At 38.8% G+C, this 21,314-nt stretch overlaps 1 protein-coding gene across 3 annotated transcripts in view; it reads left to right on the plus strand.

Moving 5' to 3' along the window:
• Positions 1-5,327: 5,327 nt before the first annotated feature.
• LOC102218957 (Nance-Horan syndrome protein-like) overlaps positions 5,328-21,314 on the plus strand; it is a 47,443-nt gene continuing 31,456 nt past the window's right edge. For all 3 annotated transcript variants that reach the window (XM_014469018.2, XM_023333028.1, XM_023333029.1), the window contains exon 1: positions 5,328-5,934. In XM_014469018.2, coding sequence (XP_014324504.1) covers positions 5,655-5,934 — 280 coding nt within the window. In that variant the 5' untranslated portion in view covers positions 5,328-5,654. The remainder of the gene's footprint in view (positions 5,935-21,314) is intronic.

Consider the following 21,314-nt stretch of genomic DNA (forward strand, 5'->3'; position numbering starts at 1 on the left):
ACTGAAAAGAAAGAAGCTGCTGAGTCGAAGGGAAGAAGTCCTCTTCGTTCTCAAACTTTAAATTCTCTAAATGTCTTCCACTGCAAGTGGAAGACATTTAAAATATCCTAAATAAATAAACAGAAACTATAAAATAAAAGGAATTATGAAGTCTCTGGTCTCAGCTAAACCTTTTTTTAAAAGAACAAATTTGTTTACAAAACACCAGATTGATGACTTTGTTCATCCAGTTTTTGGTAAAAACAGAGCATTTACAAATCATGTAAATGGAAACTGAAGTTGGGAAGGTGACAACAGGACAGGTGCAGGTTCCAAGTCAAACCCTTTAGCGACTCAAGAATGAAATCACTTTTCAAAAACTCATTATTAAATATCACTTAAATAAACAGCAGAATACCTGCAGCATTCCTTAAGAAAGATTGCTGAGAAAGTTTCAAGTCAAAATGGAGAACAATCACCTGTGAAAGCTTTCAGGGTTTTCTCCAGAAAACCTGCTGAGCCCGGTGGAAGAGCTGCTGGAGTCGTCCATCAGCGGTCTGCTGCGTGTTTGGGTTAAAAAATGTCAAGTTACAGAAACTCTGAGTTGCAGGATCAGGCATCAAAACTCAGAACTCCCCAGTCAGTTCAATGTCTCAACCATAAACCTTTATGTTAATCTGTCTTTACACTGTCTTTTTCACTGGTGGAGAAAAAAAAAATCCCCTTTTAAATTAACAACCCATAACCTGGTGAGGGAAACATAAAGCCTGGTGGGGGGAAATAAACCCTGGTGGCCCGCCAGGCTGATAAAACACTGGGAGAAAGTCTGACTTCTGTCTATAGCTCTGGTTGTAAGCAGGAACCCTGTCTATATCGCAATCTCTAAATAGGAACATTCTGTGTTTATATTTCTAAGCGATCTTTGGGCTGCTCTTGGTTCTATCCCTCACCTAGGACCCGTTTGCCCCAGCAGACCCGACCCAAATAGAGCCATGAAGCCTCCAACAGCCGTAGGATCACTGGGACACTCAAACCCCTCCACCACGATAAGGTGGCAGCCCACGGAGGGGAAAAAACAAAGCCAGGAACAGTTCCCTTATCTGAACTGAACTGATCTGGAGAGAGGCCAGAAGGTGGCGCTCTGGTGTTTCTAACTAAACTAATTGCCTAATTAGTTTAGATAGAAACTAAACCTTTTCTAACGAAAAAGTTTAAGTTTTTTGTTTTCTCAGTTATTTTTCTCTCCACAGAAGCTACACCTGGTCTGGCGTTGACTAGCTGTGGTTGTTTACTGGAAAAGGAACATTTGACTGACATGATGCTGCCATCGCCTAATCTTTCTCCCTCTCCTTTTCATTTCCACAAACATGGAAAGTTCTCCTGGTTCAGTTGACCGGTTGTTATGTTTTCTCTTTCATTAATTCTCGTTCATGCTCAGTCGTTAGTGTAAGACAGTTCAGGACGCCCCCTTGTGGATTTAAATAATCCCTTCACTCCTTTCAGAGCCTGAGATTTATTGCTGGTGTGTTTTTTAGAGAAGAAAACATTTAAAACCCATTACGTTAGAGCAGTAAACTGTCATGTAAAAGAAGCATGTTTTCTGACTGCTGGTTCAATACAAACACAAGTTTCAGACAAAATAGGAAGATTTCTGAATTAAAAGCTCCTATTCCATCAATTTTCCACAGGTAAATCTGTAAATGTTCATCTGTAAATGAACATCAAAAGCCAAATAACAAATTCATATGTTATTTTAAAACTCAAAATGCATATTTCACTTTACACTGACCCAGAAGAAGAGCTGTTGAATAAAGTCATTTCGAACTACGAGCTCTCATACATTTTGCAACGTTTTTCTGTTGGATAACAAATTAAGGAACCAAAACAAAAAACCTGAAGGGCCGCTTTGGAGCCGAATGAGCCGACTCTTTTTAGTGATCCGAGCCTAAAGAGCCGGTTCTCTAAAAAGAGCCAGGATTCCCACGCTGTCGTGAGCCCCTCCCACTTCCCCGAGCTCAGACAGGTGGTCAGTCCCACAGTAACCTGATTCAACGTCACCTGCACACAGAGACCCCACCTTCAAGAATACAAATGGAAACTGATCTTAGAGTTTTCGATTCCCAGACGAAAAACTGGCTAAAATAAAAACAAATACGTGAAGAGTGATTTATACTGACCTACATTGTTATGGAGAATTAGCTTTCTCTGATATACATTATGATATACATTTCTTGTTTATAGCAGAAATTCAAGGTAGGTGTCTGAGTACATGACAGGATTTTATAACTTTTGATATTAAAAATACAACCAAAAACTGAATTTTGTGCACAGGTTAGAAAACCTGTGCACAAAACAACAGTGTCTCTGTTTTTTTCGTACATGAAGCATTGTTTAATGTGCTGTCCTTAATTAAATAAATTTGACTTGAACTGAACTGAACTGAACCCCATTCTGTGTCCACATTGGAAATGAATCACGCATGCGCAAAGCTGCTTCTCGTCAGATTTTCCTACCGTAGCACGGATAGATAGCTATGTCTATCTGTCGGTGCTAGTGCTCAGGTAGGATGTATCGATAAGAAATCTGCTGAGTAAGCAGTATGTGACGTAGCATCGATGTGCCCATGCGCATTACCACAAGGTAGGACGGATGGATGGGTAGCACAGTAATGGATAGTTAGAACACCTGTTGCCACTTGACGCATAGAGAAAATAAAATTACATTACAAAAGAAAATGTTTTCATATGTTTAAAAAAAACCCAAAAACTTAAAGCATAAACCATGATGGCAAAACTTTTGTTTTACATTTTCAAGGGAGTGGCTGGAAGTATAAACTTATCAATATCCCCACTCCTTATGCATATATAATCTTACATTTATTATATGTATAGCAACTACACCGTACAACACCATAAATTAACATGACTTTAAAGTACTAGCTTATTATTATTACTATTATTATTAGTTGTAGTAGTAGTAGTAGTAGTAGTAGTAGTATATAAAAATATGAAATGTAATTCTGCCAAAGAATAAACTTACAGCATCATATATAAATAAAAGAACAACCATTCCATTTTCTACTACATAAAATGTGGTTTAAAGTAGTTTTTTTTTTTCAAGTAATAAAAATAATCACACAGCCACCTAAGGGAAGAGTCTCTTAACATTAATAGATCAAACATCTTTACTTAACTAAGCAAATCTCCATGCCAAGCAGTTGTGATGGATTGCTGAACTAATGTAGGGGTTCTAAGGATTCCTCCAGGTACTTTTTTTCATTTTTTCCAGATACATCTGAATGATTTGTAGCTGAACATTTGCTTTTCAGCCAGAGAACAGTTAGGTAAATGACAAGTTCCTGTCGGTCTGCAGTGTCTCAAATTTGCTGTAACTGCAAGTTCACTGCAGACATGTCTATATACAGCCTGAGCCCAGAGGCTATAGGCTAATCAGTGCAAATGAATCAGACAATGACCAGGCTTAGTATCCTGGAAAACCCCATTCAGCAGAAAAAAAACTCAGCAATGACAGCAAGCTGCATGTGAACTTTTCTGGCAGCATGTGAACTTTTCTGCTCTTGTTTGCTGCTGATAAGAGAAACTGACATGCTTTCCGTTGTGTTATTTTAGAACAATGTTTTATCTGTTGTATGTCACTGTGTATTTGCATCGTTCAGTAAAGTCACATTTTGCAGAGAAGAATCAAAGTGATGTTATTAGACAATGACCTCCATAGGCTTATTTATACCTAAAGATGGTCATCAATAACTGGAGCAGAAGTGAGAAAACAGTAACGTTACAGAAACTAGATGTTCCTAGAAGCTTTGAAAACACAAGACAGAAACTGTTCAGGATAGCAGCCAAGGAGCCGAGCAGGAATTTTCAACAAGTGCTGGCTATGTTCTATGTGAGACCGCTCCATCAGCGGTCTCAAACTACACTGCAGCATTTCTCAATTCCGGTCCTCAGGCCTCCCTGCCCTGCATGTTTTAGGTGTTTCCCTTCTGCTACACACCTGGATTGAATCTATGGGTGATCAACAGGTTTCTGCAGCACTTGATGGTCATGCAATCATTTGAATCAGCTGTTCTGGAATAGAGGCACATCTAAAACATGCAGAGCAGGGAGGCCTGAGGACCGGAATTGAGAAGCACTGCACTACAGTAATTGAGGGCCCTGGATCTTCTAAGTGCGTCCCTGGTTCATCATACCACAATCAAATGAGTGATAATAGGTTGTAGCTCAACACCACCCGACAATTCCCCCCTCTGTTGTCATCCAGTTTCAGTCAGCCTGCAGGAATGGCTTCAGTTTTTTTGTTCATAGCGTTGCCATGGCGTGGTCATCAAGTGTGGCATTACTCACTTTGGTTTTAACAAGCAGACATCTGGGCTAGTGTTGCCTTTCTCTCCTCTCAAATGATTATCACCTGAACTCTAGCATCAGCAAAATATCTTAAAGGTTTTGCTCCTTGAGTTCTCTTTTTCAGACCACTCTGTACATTTGAGAGAGAGAAACAAAAAGAGAGAAAGAGAGAGGTTGAGGCTGAATGTCCCAGTAGATCAGCCATGCCATGCTTAAAGTCATTTAATTGCAATGCTGAGGCTTAGTTTGAACACTGCATGTCATCTTTACCATGTCTAGATTGCGTCTAGTGATAGACTGACTTGTTGTTTGTGCTTATGTCAATAGAATTGACAGCTATGCCTAATAAAGTGGCCGGTGAGTGTATTGTTCTGGTGGAATTGATTCATATCCAGTCTAATTTCCTAACGTCAAGAAAAATCTTTTAAAAAAAAAAAAAAAAAAAAAAAGCTAAAAGTCAGTTTTGACAATCAATTTATTAATCTTACTGAGGATTTTTCTTTCTGTTTTTTTTTTAAATAATAAAAGTCCAAATCAGCAGGTATTCTTCCTGATCAGAGGTATTTGTATCACAGTGTGCTTGTAGGGATGAAGCCCTGTGACCGTTCCCTGTCCACAGATATCCACACCTCCGTGTTTTACCTCAGTCAACTCTCATCTTCACTGTCTGAACGCTCTTCAGGCCACGGATACAAGCTGCGTCAATAACCTGAAAAATAACCAGAACGTCATCGGAAAGGAAGAAAGGAGCCTAAAAAATAAAGGTTACACGTTTACAGAATGACCGAAATAAAATAATTGCTTGGCACAATATAATCACGTTAGAAATGCTACTCATGCGGATGTTTTATATTGTACAATTTAAAATTTTTTTTTTTTTTTTTGCAGCCACATTTCTCCTTTTCTCCACCCGACCGTGAGTCTTATTTTGAAATGCCTCAGCGTCTCCTCCTTTGCGCTCTGGCTGAATTGACGCGGCACGGAGGCAACCCATGATCGCAGACTCAACACGCATCCTCACACCACTGACCTGGGCTGCGCTGTGTCCTGCATGTGTGGGGGTGTGCATGCATGTGTGTGAGCGGGAGTGTGAGTGATCCCCAGAAACGAGCAGCAGGATGGAGGATCTCAAGGAGATCCTGGGAACTTTGGATTGACGCCCGGGGATAACGCGCCGTCGGCCTGAACCTCATCGGGCTTCTAGTGGATTTTATATATTTGGATGTTGTCTCTACCCCGTTTTTACCTTTTTCTTCTAGGCAGTGGGGATATACACTTGGCTCGCAGTCTCTGTTATTTTTGGCGAACAAAATGCCATTCGCCAAAAGGATTGTGGAGCCGCAGCTTCTGTGCAGACACCAGATCCCCAACGATGAAGGTCTGCTTTTCGAGGACCTGTGTGCCATCAGTCATGTGGTTCTCTCGCGGACCTTGCGACAGCTGTCCGACCTGGCACGGCATGCGTGCTCCTTATTTCAGGAGCTAGAGAACGACATCATGAGCACCAACCAGCGTGTCTGGGTCCTTCAGAACAAAATAGGCCAGATCCAGCAGACTGCCAATGCCCTGGACCCCAAAAAGGAGGCAGTGCGTAAGTAGACCACCACAAGAAGTCTGTAGCCGCGTCCTCCATCCATAAAAGAACAACAAAAAATGTTTAATCTTCTTTATGTCATAATTTTATTCATTCACATCACATGCGTCCCTTCATGCCACGAAGGGCGCCCACCTCTATATATATATATATATATATATATATATATATATATATTTTATTTTTTTTTTTTATTTTTTTTTTACCCAACTGCACGCACGCATACGCGGCCATGCATTCCTCCCCCACCTCCTCCCCCCAAATTAAAATGTGTCACACGGCTGCTGTTCGCATCCCACCATAAAGTAACATAGATAAGCATTTTCATTGCGCAGGATGGGTTGACTGCTCATTCATTTGGCGGTTCAGACTCGTGTGTGCTTGTGTGTGTTAGCCGTCGACGATCAGTGGGGAGTCTCTCTCTCTCTCTCTCTCGCTGTGTGTGTGTGCGTGTGCGTGTATGTGTGTGTGCGCTCTCTGAGGCTGGCAGCGCGAACGGAGCGGAGGGGCGTGTGTTGCCGCTGCATTGGCTCACCATCACTGCGGGTAGCGCACACCTGAAGCATGTTCTGGCGCCGCTCTCCGCCGCTCGAAGGCCCCGGCGTGGAGTGAATATGTGAAGTTTTACGGATCAGTTGTCTTTTTAACAAACAAAAAACAAAAATGATGAGCAAATGTTGTGTGTGTGTGTGTGTGTGTGTGCGCGCGCGCGTGCCTCTGCGTGTGTTTTGTCTACGGTATGTGATTGTGTGTGAGCGAGGAAAGAGATTTTCTCAGGCGTCTCCCCGTGCGCCAAACCCACCCTTCCCACATGCAGCGGCACCGACACACCATCGGTAACGAACCCAAATACATGTTGCTGGGTATACAAACTTATCACTACCAGATCGCCACAAATAGCCTAACAACAGTAGATATTTGCAGCCGTGGACCTATAAAATAAAAATAAAAAGGGAAAAAAAGCGGGATTGGCAGCGGTGAGAGACTCATTGCAATGCATTGTAACAGCGCGTTCTGTACCCCAGCTACGTATTATTTATGTTCTCTGCAGTCCCTCCAGCCTTTCTCGTGTAGATTGTAGACGATCAGTGTCCAATCCTGTGCACCAGTTTCCTCCTCTGCTGTAGCACATCATAATCTGGGGCAAAACTGAGCATTGTGGGCCAAGAGCGACTGTAGACTTATGAGCAGCCCTCCTTCAGATGTGAAGCCGTCACACAGGGGCATATGTGGCAGTGAGGCAGCCATGTCTTCATCAGTGTTTGCTCCGTTGAGACTTTGCTTCAGATCTGGATGGATGGGGCTGTGGTGGTGAAGGGAACTCACGCTCACATGCAAATAAATTGCTAGACTTTATATATATTTCCTGCAATACTTTTAAGATCTCTACAGCACAGCGATCTTCTCTCTTATCAGCAACTCAAACAAATGTCTGTCTACACTTGTTGATTTTAGAAAGTCCCATAATATTGATTTGTGGAGTAGATTGTTCAGTTAGTCAAGCCACATAGTGCAGCTGTCACGAAGCAGCTGCTTTCTACTGCCCCAGTTTTCTGAATCTTGAATGCACGAAAATCTCATTTCTGTGCTATATCTGCTGATAATAATTTTATATTTAAAAAAAAAAATCAACTTGAAGAAAGGCAGGTTCAATTCAAAATTCATTTCAAATGAATCCACTTCATTCAAAAGAAAAATCCAGTCATATGATCAGTTCAGTTGTACCTAAATTTGCAGCAATCCCTCATCATGAGAAAGCATGCGGTGAAGGTTGAACACGTAACGGCAGTGGAAGCTGTATGAATGACCTAATCCAAGAGAGTCATATAGACAAACAGTCCAGACCAGGTGTACAGTGTTTCTCCCATTCCAGCTCGCAGAATCAGTTCAAATTTTGTTAACATTAGAGCAATTACAGCTGCAAATTCAATATGAGAATATGAGACAATTTGACAGTTGAATGGCATACAAATTATGTGATTTTCAATCATCAAAAAATAAGAGAACATTAATTCCTTTCTGCTTTGGGTTAATAAAAAAAAACAATGAGTTGTCCATTCAGCGGCTAGGAAAGATACAATGAGGTCTATTTTTAAAAAATTACTGCTGTTTTTGGCAACAAAACAACTTGCTTGTAATTTCTAAATTACTTGGCCAACTTTACCTTCTGAAACTTTTTTATTCTTTATTTACTAGTTTCACCAAATCCATAACAGGAATACAGAGCCTGAATTGTAGTGTCTTAATAATTGACAAACATTTATTGGCATTCAAGCAGTTCATCACATTGTGTACATTTTGTGTACAGTGACAACGATAGCATGAATAAAATTCAAGTTAGTTCACAAATGTTCATATGATTTCCCAGATACATTTTTAACAAGGAGTTTTATATGTCTTTTTATTTGTCATTTATTGGATTATTAGAAGGAGAATCATCAAATATCCACCCATCTTCTCAGTTAAACATAACTTACACAAATTAAGAACAGGAAGTTCCACTTAGAAAATAGACATGTTGGGGTTATTCTATTTTGTCTTGAAAGAATATTTTTACCGAGCAAGTAGTGAAGGTAATTTTATTTTGTTATTTTTTTTAACATACTTTGCAAAAGTGTAGATATCGATTTGGGATTTAGCATAGATAAGAAATGGTTTGAAGTTTCCCAAAGAGTTTCAACTGAGTTGGTCTGTAACACTAAATGTAAGGTTTGCAACTTCAACTTATGTTGCTAGTCAAATTCCCTGTATTTCAAAACATTTTGAAGGGAAAAAAAAAATCCTCTTTCATAGTAGCAGCATGAGTTCATGTAAGTTGTTTGTAAATATTTAGTTCCACTTACTGGAACTCTACCAGACTGCTTTAATCGAGGCATTACATTGATTTTTATACGCTTTTATGCATCCACAGCCATGTAAGACTCAATATAAAATTGAAATTCAGTGTCAGTGGCAGTAAAGTTTCCCCACCTGATTGTGAAGAGTATCAAGATTCAAGGCAGTCAATATGGTCCTAACTTGGATTAATCCCCCACAAGGCAGCAGGCTGTGTTCAGATGGCGCTCAAACTGTTTGTCTGTCACATTCATGGGAAAATGTGTTGTGTGGAACAAAACAGTCTGCACTAGTGGCTGTCTGTCTTCTATTAACATTGGTTTGTCAATGGATTAGCAAGTTTTGACTATTTGCTTCATAATGCAAATATGTTTTTCATATTCTCTGGGTTATTAATCCAGCTGTGTACTTAAAGACACAAGTGCTAATAGAAGTTACATTTTTAGTTCTCATGCTCACATCTTGGTTATGTTTGGGTTCTGAGGTCGATGAAGACACATAAGACCTAGAGCTTAGGCCTTAAAGGGCACACGTTCTAATTTTTCTAACTTTTACTTTCAGGCTTGTAGCTCCCTTTAGATATATTAACACCTCACTTCAAAATAAATAAATAAAAATATGTAAAGTACTGTGAAAGAAGAAAAAGAGAAAAGACAGCTGAAAACACAAATTTGAGTTTTGGAAGAGTATCCTATGAGTAGGAGGAAGTCAAGGAAAATGTTTTATGAGAGCAATAGTTTACCACCTAACATTCAGGCACTTTGTGGATGGATTTAAAAGCTTCATATAGTTTTTTATCTGTCTCAGGCAGCATTCAGATGGTCGCATTCATTTTTTTCTCTAGTTGCAACGAGCATTGCTACCCTAATGTGCAGCCACTTTTCAGTTAAGTTCCTACCAATGAAATGTATTCCCATAATATAGCATAATAGCACCATGATATCAAGCTACTTTAAAAGAAAGACATTTCTTACCTGATTAACTTTATGCTCAAAAACAACAACTCCTGTTAAGTTGGTGGCCTGGCTGTTTACTCTCTGCTCAAGCTATTTCTCACTACCATAAACCAAAACATTATGTCCTCCTCTTTCAGGTTAGTTCAGAGTCCCTACCTTAACTCCAAGGTTTCTGTAGTTTGATATTCCTGGAATTAAGTGTTTCCAACAGAGAAACTGTTTTAGTTGCTGAAAAGAAATCTGCACTCCTCACCTGTTTACTTCAATACAACACAATATTGTTGAGATTTGTAGCAAAAGTATTGCTTTTTCTGTTGCCAATAGGGAGCTATGCTTCCTAAAAATGACATTTCCATTCAGTCCCACGTGTAACTTCAATGCATCAGATATTACAGATCCAAATTACAGCTCATCAACCAAATATGGTATTCACACTCTGTTTTTAAGAAAGATGGGGCTACAAAGGGCATTTTTGCAGACAATTGTTGCCATTAGACTTGCTATCTGCTTTGGCCTGTTATGATGTGTCTGGTGTCAGTATTTATAGGTTTTATGGCTCTAGAATCTTCTATTATTTCTTTAATGTAGAATAAAAGGATGTTGCTGCTCTTAAAATGTTCAAGGGGTTTTCATATAGATGTAGCAAAAAATAAATAAATAGATTTGTTTTTGGTTCAAGGTGATATTACATGAACATACATGTCTAGACAAAATTATGCTGCTTGAAATTTGAGGAAAGTAAAAAATAAAGTCTGTTTCCTCGTAGAGACTGTTAATTTCTGCTTTTGTGAAACCTTAGGGGATTTGAGTTGATTTTGCAATGTTGGAACTGTTTGATTTGGTGTAAAGATTAGAAAGTAAGGCTGGAAGAATCCTTCTAACCCTTACCAAAGACGTGTCTAGCCCACAGCATTTGTTGTTTATAGCTCCATTAGACTACCTGCATATTGTGCAAAATGTTCATTTTGTATTTATTCAGACAAATTTGTGTGGTGTAGTAAATGCCATTGTGGGATTTTTAAAATAAATTATATACACGTATTCTGACATATTTCATAATGACATGACAGTATCAAATATAGGCTTTGTAACAAAATTCTAACATAAATCTTAAATTATTGCATATCTGGACTTCATACAGTCCAGATATACAGTGCAGGGTTAGAGGAGGGAACAGCAGCAGCAACACCATTCTCATTCTTTGCATGTATGACTCACATCAAGCAGCAACATACAATGGGTGACAGCAACTCAATATGCATGAATTCCAATATTATTCATCAAAAAGTATGTGTAATATTGATAAACAAAGTGCTTCAAATACAAAAAAAGCTGCTACAGTTTTATATTTAGCAATATAAATATATTTAGTAGTTTTATTGGCAGTCAGGGTAATAAAATCCAGTAGGTTGTTCATGTTCAGTAGTCAGACATGGAATATAGAAATCTGAGGTAATTTTATAATTTCAGGGGATAAACCAGTGGAAATCCACTGCATACACTTTCCAGGCTCTGGACACACACAACCCCTATCACACAAGGTGGAAGAGGACTTTTGATGTGGACATATTCGTCTTTAGCAAATATGTTATACTGCTCCGGCAACACTGGTTTGTTCCCAGCACGCCATTTAAGCAAATTTGACTTTGAATGTGATCTGTGAGAGGATGGCCAGTGGCAGCGCAGGAGACTGCTCCGTCTCGCAAGTCTGCATAGTAACAGGACAGAGATGGAGCCCCACTTAAACCTTTCAGCTGACTCAGTCTCTTTCTGTGGTCATAAATTTTTGCATGCTATCGCTTAGATGAAAAATAGCATTAGTCCAGGAAGATAAAACATCTCTGGTGAATATTAGCAGATATACAAAGAATTAGAGTATGATTCTAGGTAGTTTGGAAGTAATTGTAGATTTATCTCCATGATGTGTTCCTCATAAATATAACAACCTACAAACATATTCACTAAGTTCGGTTTGAGTAACTGCGACATGTACACATTTTTACTGTCTCACACACAACACAATCTAGTGCAGTGATAATTAATGAGCTTTTACATCTCAGCGTATCTGCCTTAGTTTGCACTATACCACTCTATTTTTTATCTTTGCCTATCTGTGTCCATTCTGCATCTCCTTCTCCTCCTCCTGTGCTTTCTCTCCTCCATCTATACCTCTTTCCTCACTGCCCTACTTTCCCGATCATCAGCAGCATGGAGAGACTTCTGCTTCTTGACAGCATATTCAATGTTTAATGCCCTTTGATTTCCACCCAGACACAAGCTGGAGAGGAGAGATTTTTGTTTCCAGAACCAAAGGGGATAGGAAAGACGTATATATATATATATATATATATATATATATATATATATATATATATATATGCTGAATATACATATATACTGAAACGATTCCTCGAATGATTCGAGCACCTCGATTATTAAAATTACTCGAGGAAAATTTATCTGCCTCGAAGCTTGGTTAATTTATGTTTTTATTATTTAGCCACCGTGTTCCGGCCGGAACATTATTTGCGTTACGCGCAGTTCTGACTTCCTTCTCCGAGTTGGTGACGAATGCAAATGTTAGCGGCATAACGTCCAATTTTCTAGTTCAGCCCGTGGGGATTTTATCGATTGATGATAATGCCCGGGTTTTCATCGTTTTGGGGACCAGTAGACATGATTAAAATGACTGGCGCGATGCCTGGATTACTGCAGCCTTCCTCTTCCGGGAGCTGCTGGTTGAAAGCGAACGGCGGGAAAAGCGCTGCGGGATTATTTATACAGGTGAGCGGATGGACTGAAGACGGCGGGCGGCTGAGTAGTTGATGGTTACAGTGTTAGTGTAGCTTTACGGACGAACCGCACAATTAATTTCATATCATCCCGGTCTCAACAAACGGGTGGCGGAGCGCATCATGGCGGTACATGGCTGGTAGATGAGTTTCTTAGTGTGACGAACGAAGGTGCCGAAATATCCCCCCTTGGTCTATCGGTCCCCGGACTTACGTCCGTCTGTCCCCTGGTCTATGTCGTCCCCTCCACCCCCATCCGGTCGTTCGCTCGCCTGCCCCCCACCACGACAACCTCAAGCCCGCCACTCCAGGCGACATTTCACGTATTTTCAACCCAAAGCCTGACAGGTACAGAGATATATACATAAACTGATATATATATATATATTGCTCAAAAAAATAAAGGGAACACTTAAACAACACAATATAACTCCAAGTGAATCAAACTTCTGTGAAATTAAACTGTCCACTTAGGAAGCAACACTGATTGACAATCAATTTCACCTGCTGTTGTGCAAATGGAACTTTGTACAGAACAAAGTATTCAATGAGAATATTTCTTTCATTCAGATCTAGGATGTGTTATTTGAGTGTTCCCTTTATTTTTTTGAGCAGTGTATATATATATATATATATATATATATATATATATATATATATATATATATATATATATATATATATATATATATATATAGTGCATGAGTTAATTGCAGGGCTTATTATTAATTTAATATGATTAGTCACATTTAAATCGAAAACTGTGTATCAACAAAATAAACAATGTTTCAAATTCAAAAAGTCTTTGCTGCTAAATTATTGAATAAATAGACATATGAGCTGTACAACAAATATATTACTTATGTAAATATGTTATTTAGCTTATTTAACCATCAGACTGGTGCAAAGCTTTCAGGTGTTTCAGGACTCTCGGATCACTCATGTAGCTTCTTTAGGAATGTGAACAGTGGAGGCTGATATTAGCACCGAGTCTGTGCTGCTGCAACGTGTCTTGCATTGAGATGGTATTTTAGGCTTCAATAGTTTCAGTGACAGGTTAACTCTTTTTGGCACAACCTACACACAACAACACTCTTTTCTAGAGTCCCATCAGATTGTTTTTTGAGTAAATAATTAACCCCCAGTGGGCCAGGAGAAGCGGCTTTGTCATCTGTCGCCGTTGTTGCTTGTGCGTCACATTTGCAGTCATAGCCTACCAGAAACACATAAAATTAAGTCTGACAAAAACTTTTTCCATTTACATTCTTTAAGATTACAAAAAATATTGTTGTTTTCAGTTGTGGATAATTAAAAAAAATTCTAGGTTTTTTCCAGTTTGAACCAATACACCAAATAAGCATATAAAAGAGACAGCTCTAGGCAGTCTGCCAGTGTTACCAAATAAAAACAATAGTGTTTGTGTGCGTTTGGTAAGCTGCTTTCACTGGCACAAAGTAACCTTTCATTAAATGTTTTTGACATGCATGTGAACACACAAGTGAAGATAGCTCATTTTCTGGTAAATGAATTTTCTGGTATTTACCAAGAATCTGTGTTTGGTTCAGGTTTATATATAAAGAGAAAATTTTTAAAGGACATTTCAGTCACTAACTTATAGAGATAACGCAATGTCACAATAAAAACAAAGTTTTGAACAGTGGTTTTTTTTTTCCCCCACTGCATTTCAGATTAAGAAAATACAGAAAATAGTACATTTTTGTATTTTTCTGTCAATGTTTGTTTGTCAGCTCAAGTTTGGCTACATGCCAGACATTCACAATCAAAAGGAAAGAAGAAAACTCAACAAATTTGTATACTCTGGTTTTATTCCAAAGAAAGAAATGAAACATCACAAAGAGCACATAAAAACATATGGTCAGCACATATTGTCCTCCCATGTTGTCAATGACAGATATGGGCCCAACATGTGAGCAAGCAAACGAAAAGGATGTGACAGCTTTCCTTGTTGTTATTACTGTTTGCACAGGGCAAACCAGCTGTAGTTTTGCTAGACTCACACTAAGCACTTTATTGAGGTCCGCAGAGTCTCTTATGTCATGATGAGTAAAATCATAACTGCACATTGTCTGCTCCCATGCTCCAATTACCTCTGTGCTAATTTTGGATAAAGTGATCCCACTGCTTTGTATACTGCAGAACTCGTACATTTATATCAGGTCTTTAATAGTGTCCGAAAATGTCTTTCCCATCCGACAAACGTAAACATATCCACACATGAAAACACACTGAAAAAAGACAACAAGCTGCTGTTGTCTTGAGGTAATCTTTGCTTCCCTCATGTTAAATGATGTAAGTCAGAAAAAATCTCAGTGAATTCTTATGTCAGATTTTCTTTTATGCTAATTTCAAAATAAATCTATTCTTCAGACATACAATTTTTGACAAAAAATATTCAATTTGAATACAGGAATATCTCTTTGAATTCACTCCACTGATTAAATAGTTTGCTTATCCTTTCTTAAAGAGACCAAAACTGCACATTTTTCTATTTAAAAAAAGAATACCTGAGGATTTTAGAGTGCATAATGCAAAGAAACAGATTAGTTGTTTCCATCCTTGCTGACATCCTCTACTCATAGTTTCCTAAGTTGTATTCTTAAATGGTCTGCAGACAGTAGCAATAAATGTGCTCTAAAGTTATGCGAGCAGATGATAGACGGCTCATGTTTACCATTGGTGCACAAAGAAATCAAGCAATGACAACCATACTGCACTGCATTTCTGTTGTCAAGTAAAACCTGATGCTGTTTGACTGAGACTGTGTTTGGAGCCAGTAGAGTTTGTCCATGCATAAACTCTTTGCCGATGTGTGTATGTGTGCCATCCTCCAGTGACTTGCTACTCTGAACCATCTGAACTGCTGTCATCTGTGTCTGGAGACCACATCATCATCCTCCAAAATGTTTGACAGATGGCTAGAGACCAAAAAGGAAGCTCCATAGTCAGCAGCAGCTCTTGGTCTGTTTGTGGCTTGACAGCAAAGGGAGCTTTGTGTGGCTAATATTTGAGAATATATCAAAAGTCCTTCAACTTTGCCTTTCTACAAACATCCATTGCTACATCTGGGCCCATTGTGTTTCTCTTCCAGTAAAATATCTGTCAGTTGATTATTTTCACATTAAATAATCAACTGATGGATCAAAAATGGCAGAAGCACAAAATCTCTTACTTGTGGCAACAGTCAGTGACATAATCATGCTAAAATTGTCTGATTGAGTGAAACTTTCCCCTGATAGGGAAAGACCAGCAGATGCTTTTTCTAAATGATACCACCCTCAGAAAGGTTTCCAAATGGTCTTGTGACCTAATGGTGCGTTCCTTTTGTAGTCAGAAAGTTGGATCAGTTTCTAACACCGACTTTAATGTCTAATGTGGCGGCTTCTTGTATCAACAATAGTAAGCTGTGGTGGAAATATGTTTATTTTACAAGGTACAGATGTAAGAGAGCGCCGAAGATCAGTGGTACATGTAACTTCTGCAATGTTAAACTGAAGAAATTAAAATTGGTGTTGTGGAAAGTACAACTCAAAAAGATAATTGTCAGAGGTGCTACGAACAATGGCTAATTGAATATCAGCAGACAGGAAATCCAACTTCGACTACGTTGACCAGATCGGGTCATTCTGAGTTCTCACTTCCAAAGTAAATTGAATGTAGCATATTGCCCTTCTTAGTGTTGTTTGCTGTCTTTTTTTTTTCTCACATTAGAGAGACATAAAAAGAGTTGTGCAAATGGAGCTTGTGGAAGAATTACATAGTCATCAATGAGCTATCATAATTTTCCTAAACTGTCATTTTTATTCAAAGTAGAATATGCACAGTTTACGATGGCTTAGTTTATTCTCCCGTAGTTTGGCTGATATGTAATCCCCCCCCCAATTGCTGAAATGGCTAGAGCAGCCAGTTTCTAAAGCCAGTTGCATCACTAATGTTTTAGATATATTGAACTGTGGGAGTTAGGATTATTTATGGAGAGCAAAGGAGAGGATTTTCAGTGGAGGAGACAGTGGTTGGACTTTGGAGACTATCAACGTAAGATGGAATCTGATGGAAACAGATGGAGTCAGAAAAAAGCTTAGGAGGGACTGCCTGCTGCTTGTTTTAAGGATTGATCTGCTCTTAAGGAGATTCTTCGAAACAGATTGTCTTTTTTAAGAACCTTAGCAAGCCATAAAGACCAGCCAAACTAATTGGACTACAAGCAAACCGAGCCTTTAAGCCAACAGGAGCGCCATCCTGTCCCAGAGGTGTGCATGTGTGATGTGGAATGTGAAACAGTTTTCAGCAAAAAGAAAGTTTCTAGAAAAGATATAGACAATTAGCTTTTCTTTAAAATGCCCCCCCAAAAATGTCTGGCTTATTGAAAAGTTTACCTGTGTGTGAATTTTACCATGTATTTAGGCGAGTTAAATTAATCCAATTTCACTGCAGGCTTGAGAAAGGTGAGGACAGCTGACCCAAGGCTGCACTAATTAGCCACATACCTGTCACAATTAATTGAATCTGAGAACCTACGAAGGCCTGGACCTTTGTCTTCATCACAAACACATGTATCCAAATGTCCTCATCACACATACTAGAAAGCATTTTCATTCACAAAGAAAATAACTTTTGCCGTAAAATTTTGGTACTGAAAAGTAACATTTTTCTCAATGGTTGAAGAATTCACGAAGAAATAAAGATTGTGCCTCTAAACAGAATTTCCATGCATGAACGGTGTCCTCCATGATGCGAGTCCTTATGCACTTATGGATGACAGGGCAGAGTTGCAGTGTAGTGATGGCTGCAGGCATGCACAGCTGTTAAAGAGAGAAGAGGATGGGAGAGGTCATGAGAGTGTACTCAAGGATATAAAGGAAAATAAATATTACACTGTGCTTTTCAGCTTACAGGACTGACTACAGCTTTACAGCTGTTGATTTTTTTTCTCACACCCAAATGCTTGAGATCAAACAAATTACAATATTAGACAGAAATAGAGTGGGGAAAAAAACCCTCTAGAATTGCACTGCTAACGGTGGCAGCATGTTGAATTACTTTATGTTCATTCTGATTTGTTCATTTTAGAGATTTTGTTAATCTTTTTTTGGTTGAGGCATTGTCTTTGGCAATTATTTCCTCAGATTATGGATGTACTGCAGCTTAAAGGATTTCTGCTCTTATGTTTTACTTTTGGGCAGTTGTTATAATTTGTAACTGTGGTAACAAAGTCCTTTTTTTTTTTTTTTTTTTACCACCGAGAGCAACTGATTAGCTGCCAAAATGTCCAAATAATACCTGAAATACAATCCCAAATTCCAGAGGCGTTGAAACACGGCTTTACCAACAACTGATTGTGTCATCCAGCATGTTACAGAAAAATATCATCGATGCCGCCTGGATACCAGGCATTGATGTCTGTTAAACATTGATGGCTGCTATCCAGGCATTAAACTGTTAGCTTGTCATCACAGTCTTCTATGATCCACATGCCCAGAGCATCACCATCCACAACAACTCTTTGTAGACACTAGCTCTGTTTCCATTAGCAATAGAATCGTGCAAAGTGAAATTACAAAAATAAATTTGCTTAATGGAACCATGCCAATTAAAAAAATAAATAAAAACTCATGCTTTTCGACAAAAAGTTGTCATGCTAAGATGAGGTGGTTTTTCGCATTAAGCGAGTCATGTGACCGACAGCTGGATGTTACTACTGGTGAAAGCTTCAAAGAAGATGACAGGAAGTAGCCTTCTTTGTGGTTTGTAGTTTGTTTTTTCTTCAGACAACGTGCAGCTGACTCCCCTAGAACTCTCGGCATCGCAGAGTTTATAAAACGTTGTGGCTCATTCTTACGTGTCGAATCCATAACTTTCCAGCTGCCTGTAAAGTCACTGATGACAATTTCCTTCAAGCGCTGCATACATAGCCACTCCCAAGTATGAAGGGCTTGGCAGCCACATTAGAGGCTTTTCAAACCTGAACAGTCTTTATAAGGCTAAATTTTGACAGGGCCAATCAAAAACCACTTTTGTTTAATTTGAACCATTAAGAGGGGCACTTGCTAGCATGTGACTGGATCCAAAATGAGACAAGCTGAAGCAGCGAAGAGTAATGAAAAATAATAAATAAATAGGAACTAAACGAAACAAAACAGGGAATAAATAGGGAGCTGTCAAACCTGTGGTGGCAATGGCAAACTTATCAGTGAGTTTGGCACATTTTGCTGTGTCCACATGTGGACCTTTTAGCTTTTTTCTTGCAACTTTTCTTCATTCTCCATTGTACTTTTGAGATTTATCCAATTTTATTCACTTTCCTCCAATTCCTGTCAGCGCAAGTGGCAAAATGTGATCTGTCTTTAAAATGTCTACTGTAAATTTAGTTCACTGAAACTACTGTCTAGGTATTAAAATGTAAAGGAAAGTCATCTCTCCTGCAATAAAAATGAGGTGGAGGGAAACACACTGGAAGAATGAGTGAAGACAATGCCATCCTTTAGAGCTTGCTTCTTTGTGCCTTTACTGGCATGCCGTTTGGTCAGATCTTTAGTTAGTGTGTTTGCAAGCCTGTTGCATCACCGATTCAGGCCTGATAAGAACTGTACGTTTGGCAGATTGCTAATGAAAATAACCTTTACACGTGTCGGGCTTCTGTAATGTCACAGCAGTGTGATGAAACTTTTGTTAGATGGCAACGAAAACATATTTTCATCAACAATCTAAAACGAGAAAAATGAAAATGTTAGAAACCCTGAACCCCCTCCAATTAAAAGCCTTCATCGGCAGACGGCGGTACCCCATGCCACAGCTATAGCCTGAAGAAAGCTTATGTGTTTTACAAAGACCCACCCACTCAAATCTGATTGAGATATTTCAGTCTGGTTCCATACTGGAGAAAACAGTAGAAATAAGCAGGTAGAGTACTAAAACTGAATTGTTTAGCCAATAAAATGTAGTAATAATACTCTAGATACAACATTTAAAAAAATAATTGCAGTATCCTGACAGATCCTGCTCTCATTCTGTGATCTGGTAATTATCACAGCGCAGTTGAATAATTACAGTAGCAAGAAATTACAATTAACCAATCGTGTCTCTTGCAGGAGGACTCCTCCGCTCTATTGTGTCTGCATGTGTGATTGAACTTTACCCAGCAGATTACTCCACTGAGGCAAAGTCCCCACAGATGAAATGTGACGGCAGATTAATAATCTGACATACAAAAGTCACAATTCCTGTTATGTCCTCCTCTATTAGGGCTTCATAACTAGATTTCTAATAGCTGATCCGTTGGTCAACATGGGGCCAACAATTTTTTACACTTACAGTTGATTTTTATTGAAGAATTTGATATAATGTAAGTTTACAGTTAAAAATCGTTCTTACTGAATGATGTGATCATTGTGTGAAAGTGTAAGATCAATGCCTACAAATTACAGAATAAAAGCACATAACAAATTAATATTTGACTTCAGCCCATCAGCAGTAAAGTGGGAAACTGTGGCAAGAATGGGTCAACAAGACACCAATGTCTGAGTGATATTATTTTATTTTTTATTGCAATATTGCTTCCAGTTCATGCATAGCTGTTTACAATAGAGGTAGCAAAAGGCAGATTTTTAAAAAATTGGAGAATTTAGCTTTTATTTAGCAGATTGTGGGTTAATTATTAAATATGTATTCAAAAGGCATTTACTGAATGAAATGAATTAAAATGTATACCACATGAATTTTGTAGGGATTTGTAACTTTTATCTATAATGCACTAAAGATACTTGTTGATAAAGTCACGACCTCGAAAAAAGTCTTAAAAATCTTCAATTTAATAAAGTAAATGAATGCATTCATCCGTTTGCTTAATCCTGGGATGGTTGTGGGGACTGAAGCCTGTCTCCATCAGTCATAGGGGTCACAGTGAGGTACACGCTGACTACTGTCAGCAGCAACTTTTCTCTAGTAATCATTTAGGATCACGAAAGCAAATAATAGGCTAGGATAATAAACCGACAAGGGTTTTCTTCATAATAACTGATGGGTATGTAACAACATGTGTTGTTCTCATTGTTAGATATGTTTTATTTTACAAAAGGTCGGAGGAGCAAGAAGCGCATTGCGTGTTTTAAATATTTCCTTTCTTCAACACAAACTTGTTAATGAGCAGGTCATTAACAAGTTTCTGATTAACTAGGTGACCTGTCGAGGAGCTAATTCAATCATTTGAATCAGTGGCGTTTGACTCGTCTGAAACCTGCCAGGACCACCACTGAGAAACACCGCTTCAGTCCGTGCAAACAAAGCATTTAATCCATGGCTGTTAAAGTGAAGCTGAGCCATATGGCTCGCCCTGGATCAGAACCAGAGATCCTGAGGACGATACTGCCCCACCTCAATCTTTGTCCAGCGCATTTACACCATCTGACGTTTATCGCTGCAGAGTTGCCACGGCCAGGATAGCTCTGATCTCACACAACCATGTCGCTCATTATCCCCTATGTTAGCCAGCTTATGCATTTTAATGTAGGTTTGGCACTTTTGGTGCTTGTACTACTGAGAGCAGAGGAAAAAGCATTTTGTCAACAGAGAATCAATTAAATCATTGTTTTTACTGATTAGGCTTATTTATCTACTGTGAGGAGTTTTATTCTTTCACTATTGAGGGTCTCTCTCCGTCCAAACGTTCAAAACATTTTTTTTTTTTTTTGTCAGTTTTGTTTGTTACATGAAAGCATATATAGCACACATTTATTTACCGCACCAGACCAAAAACACAGATGCATAAATCTATGACCAA

The sequence above is a fragment of the Xiphophorus maculatus genome, chromosome 4 (assembly GCF_002775205.1).
Source record: "Xiphophorus maculatus strain JP 163 A chromosome 4, X_maculatus-5.0-male, whole genome shotgun sequence".
Taxonomy (NCBI): Eukaryota; Metazoa; Chordata; class Actinopteri; order Cyprinodontiformes; family Poeciliidae; genus Xiphophorus; species Xiphophorus maculatus.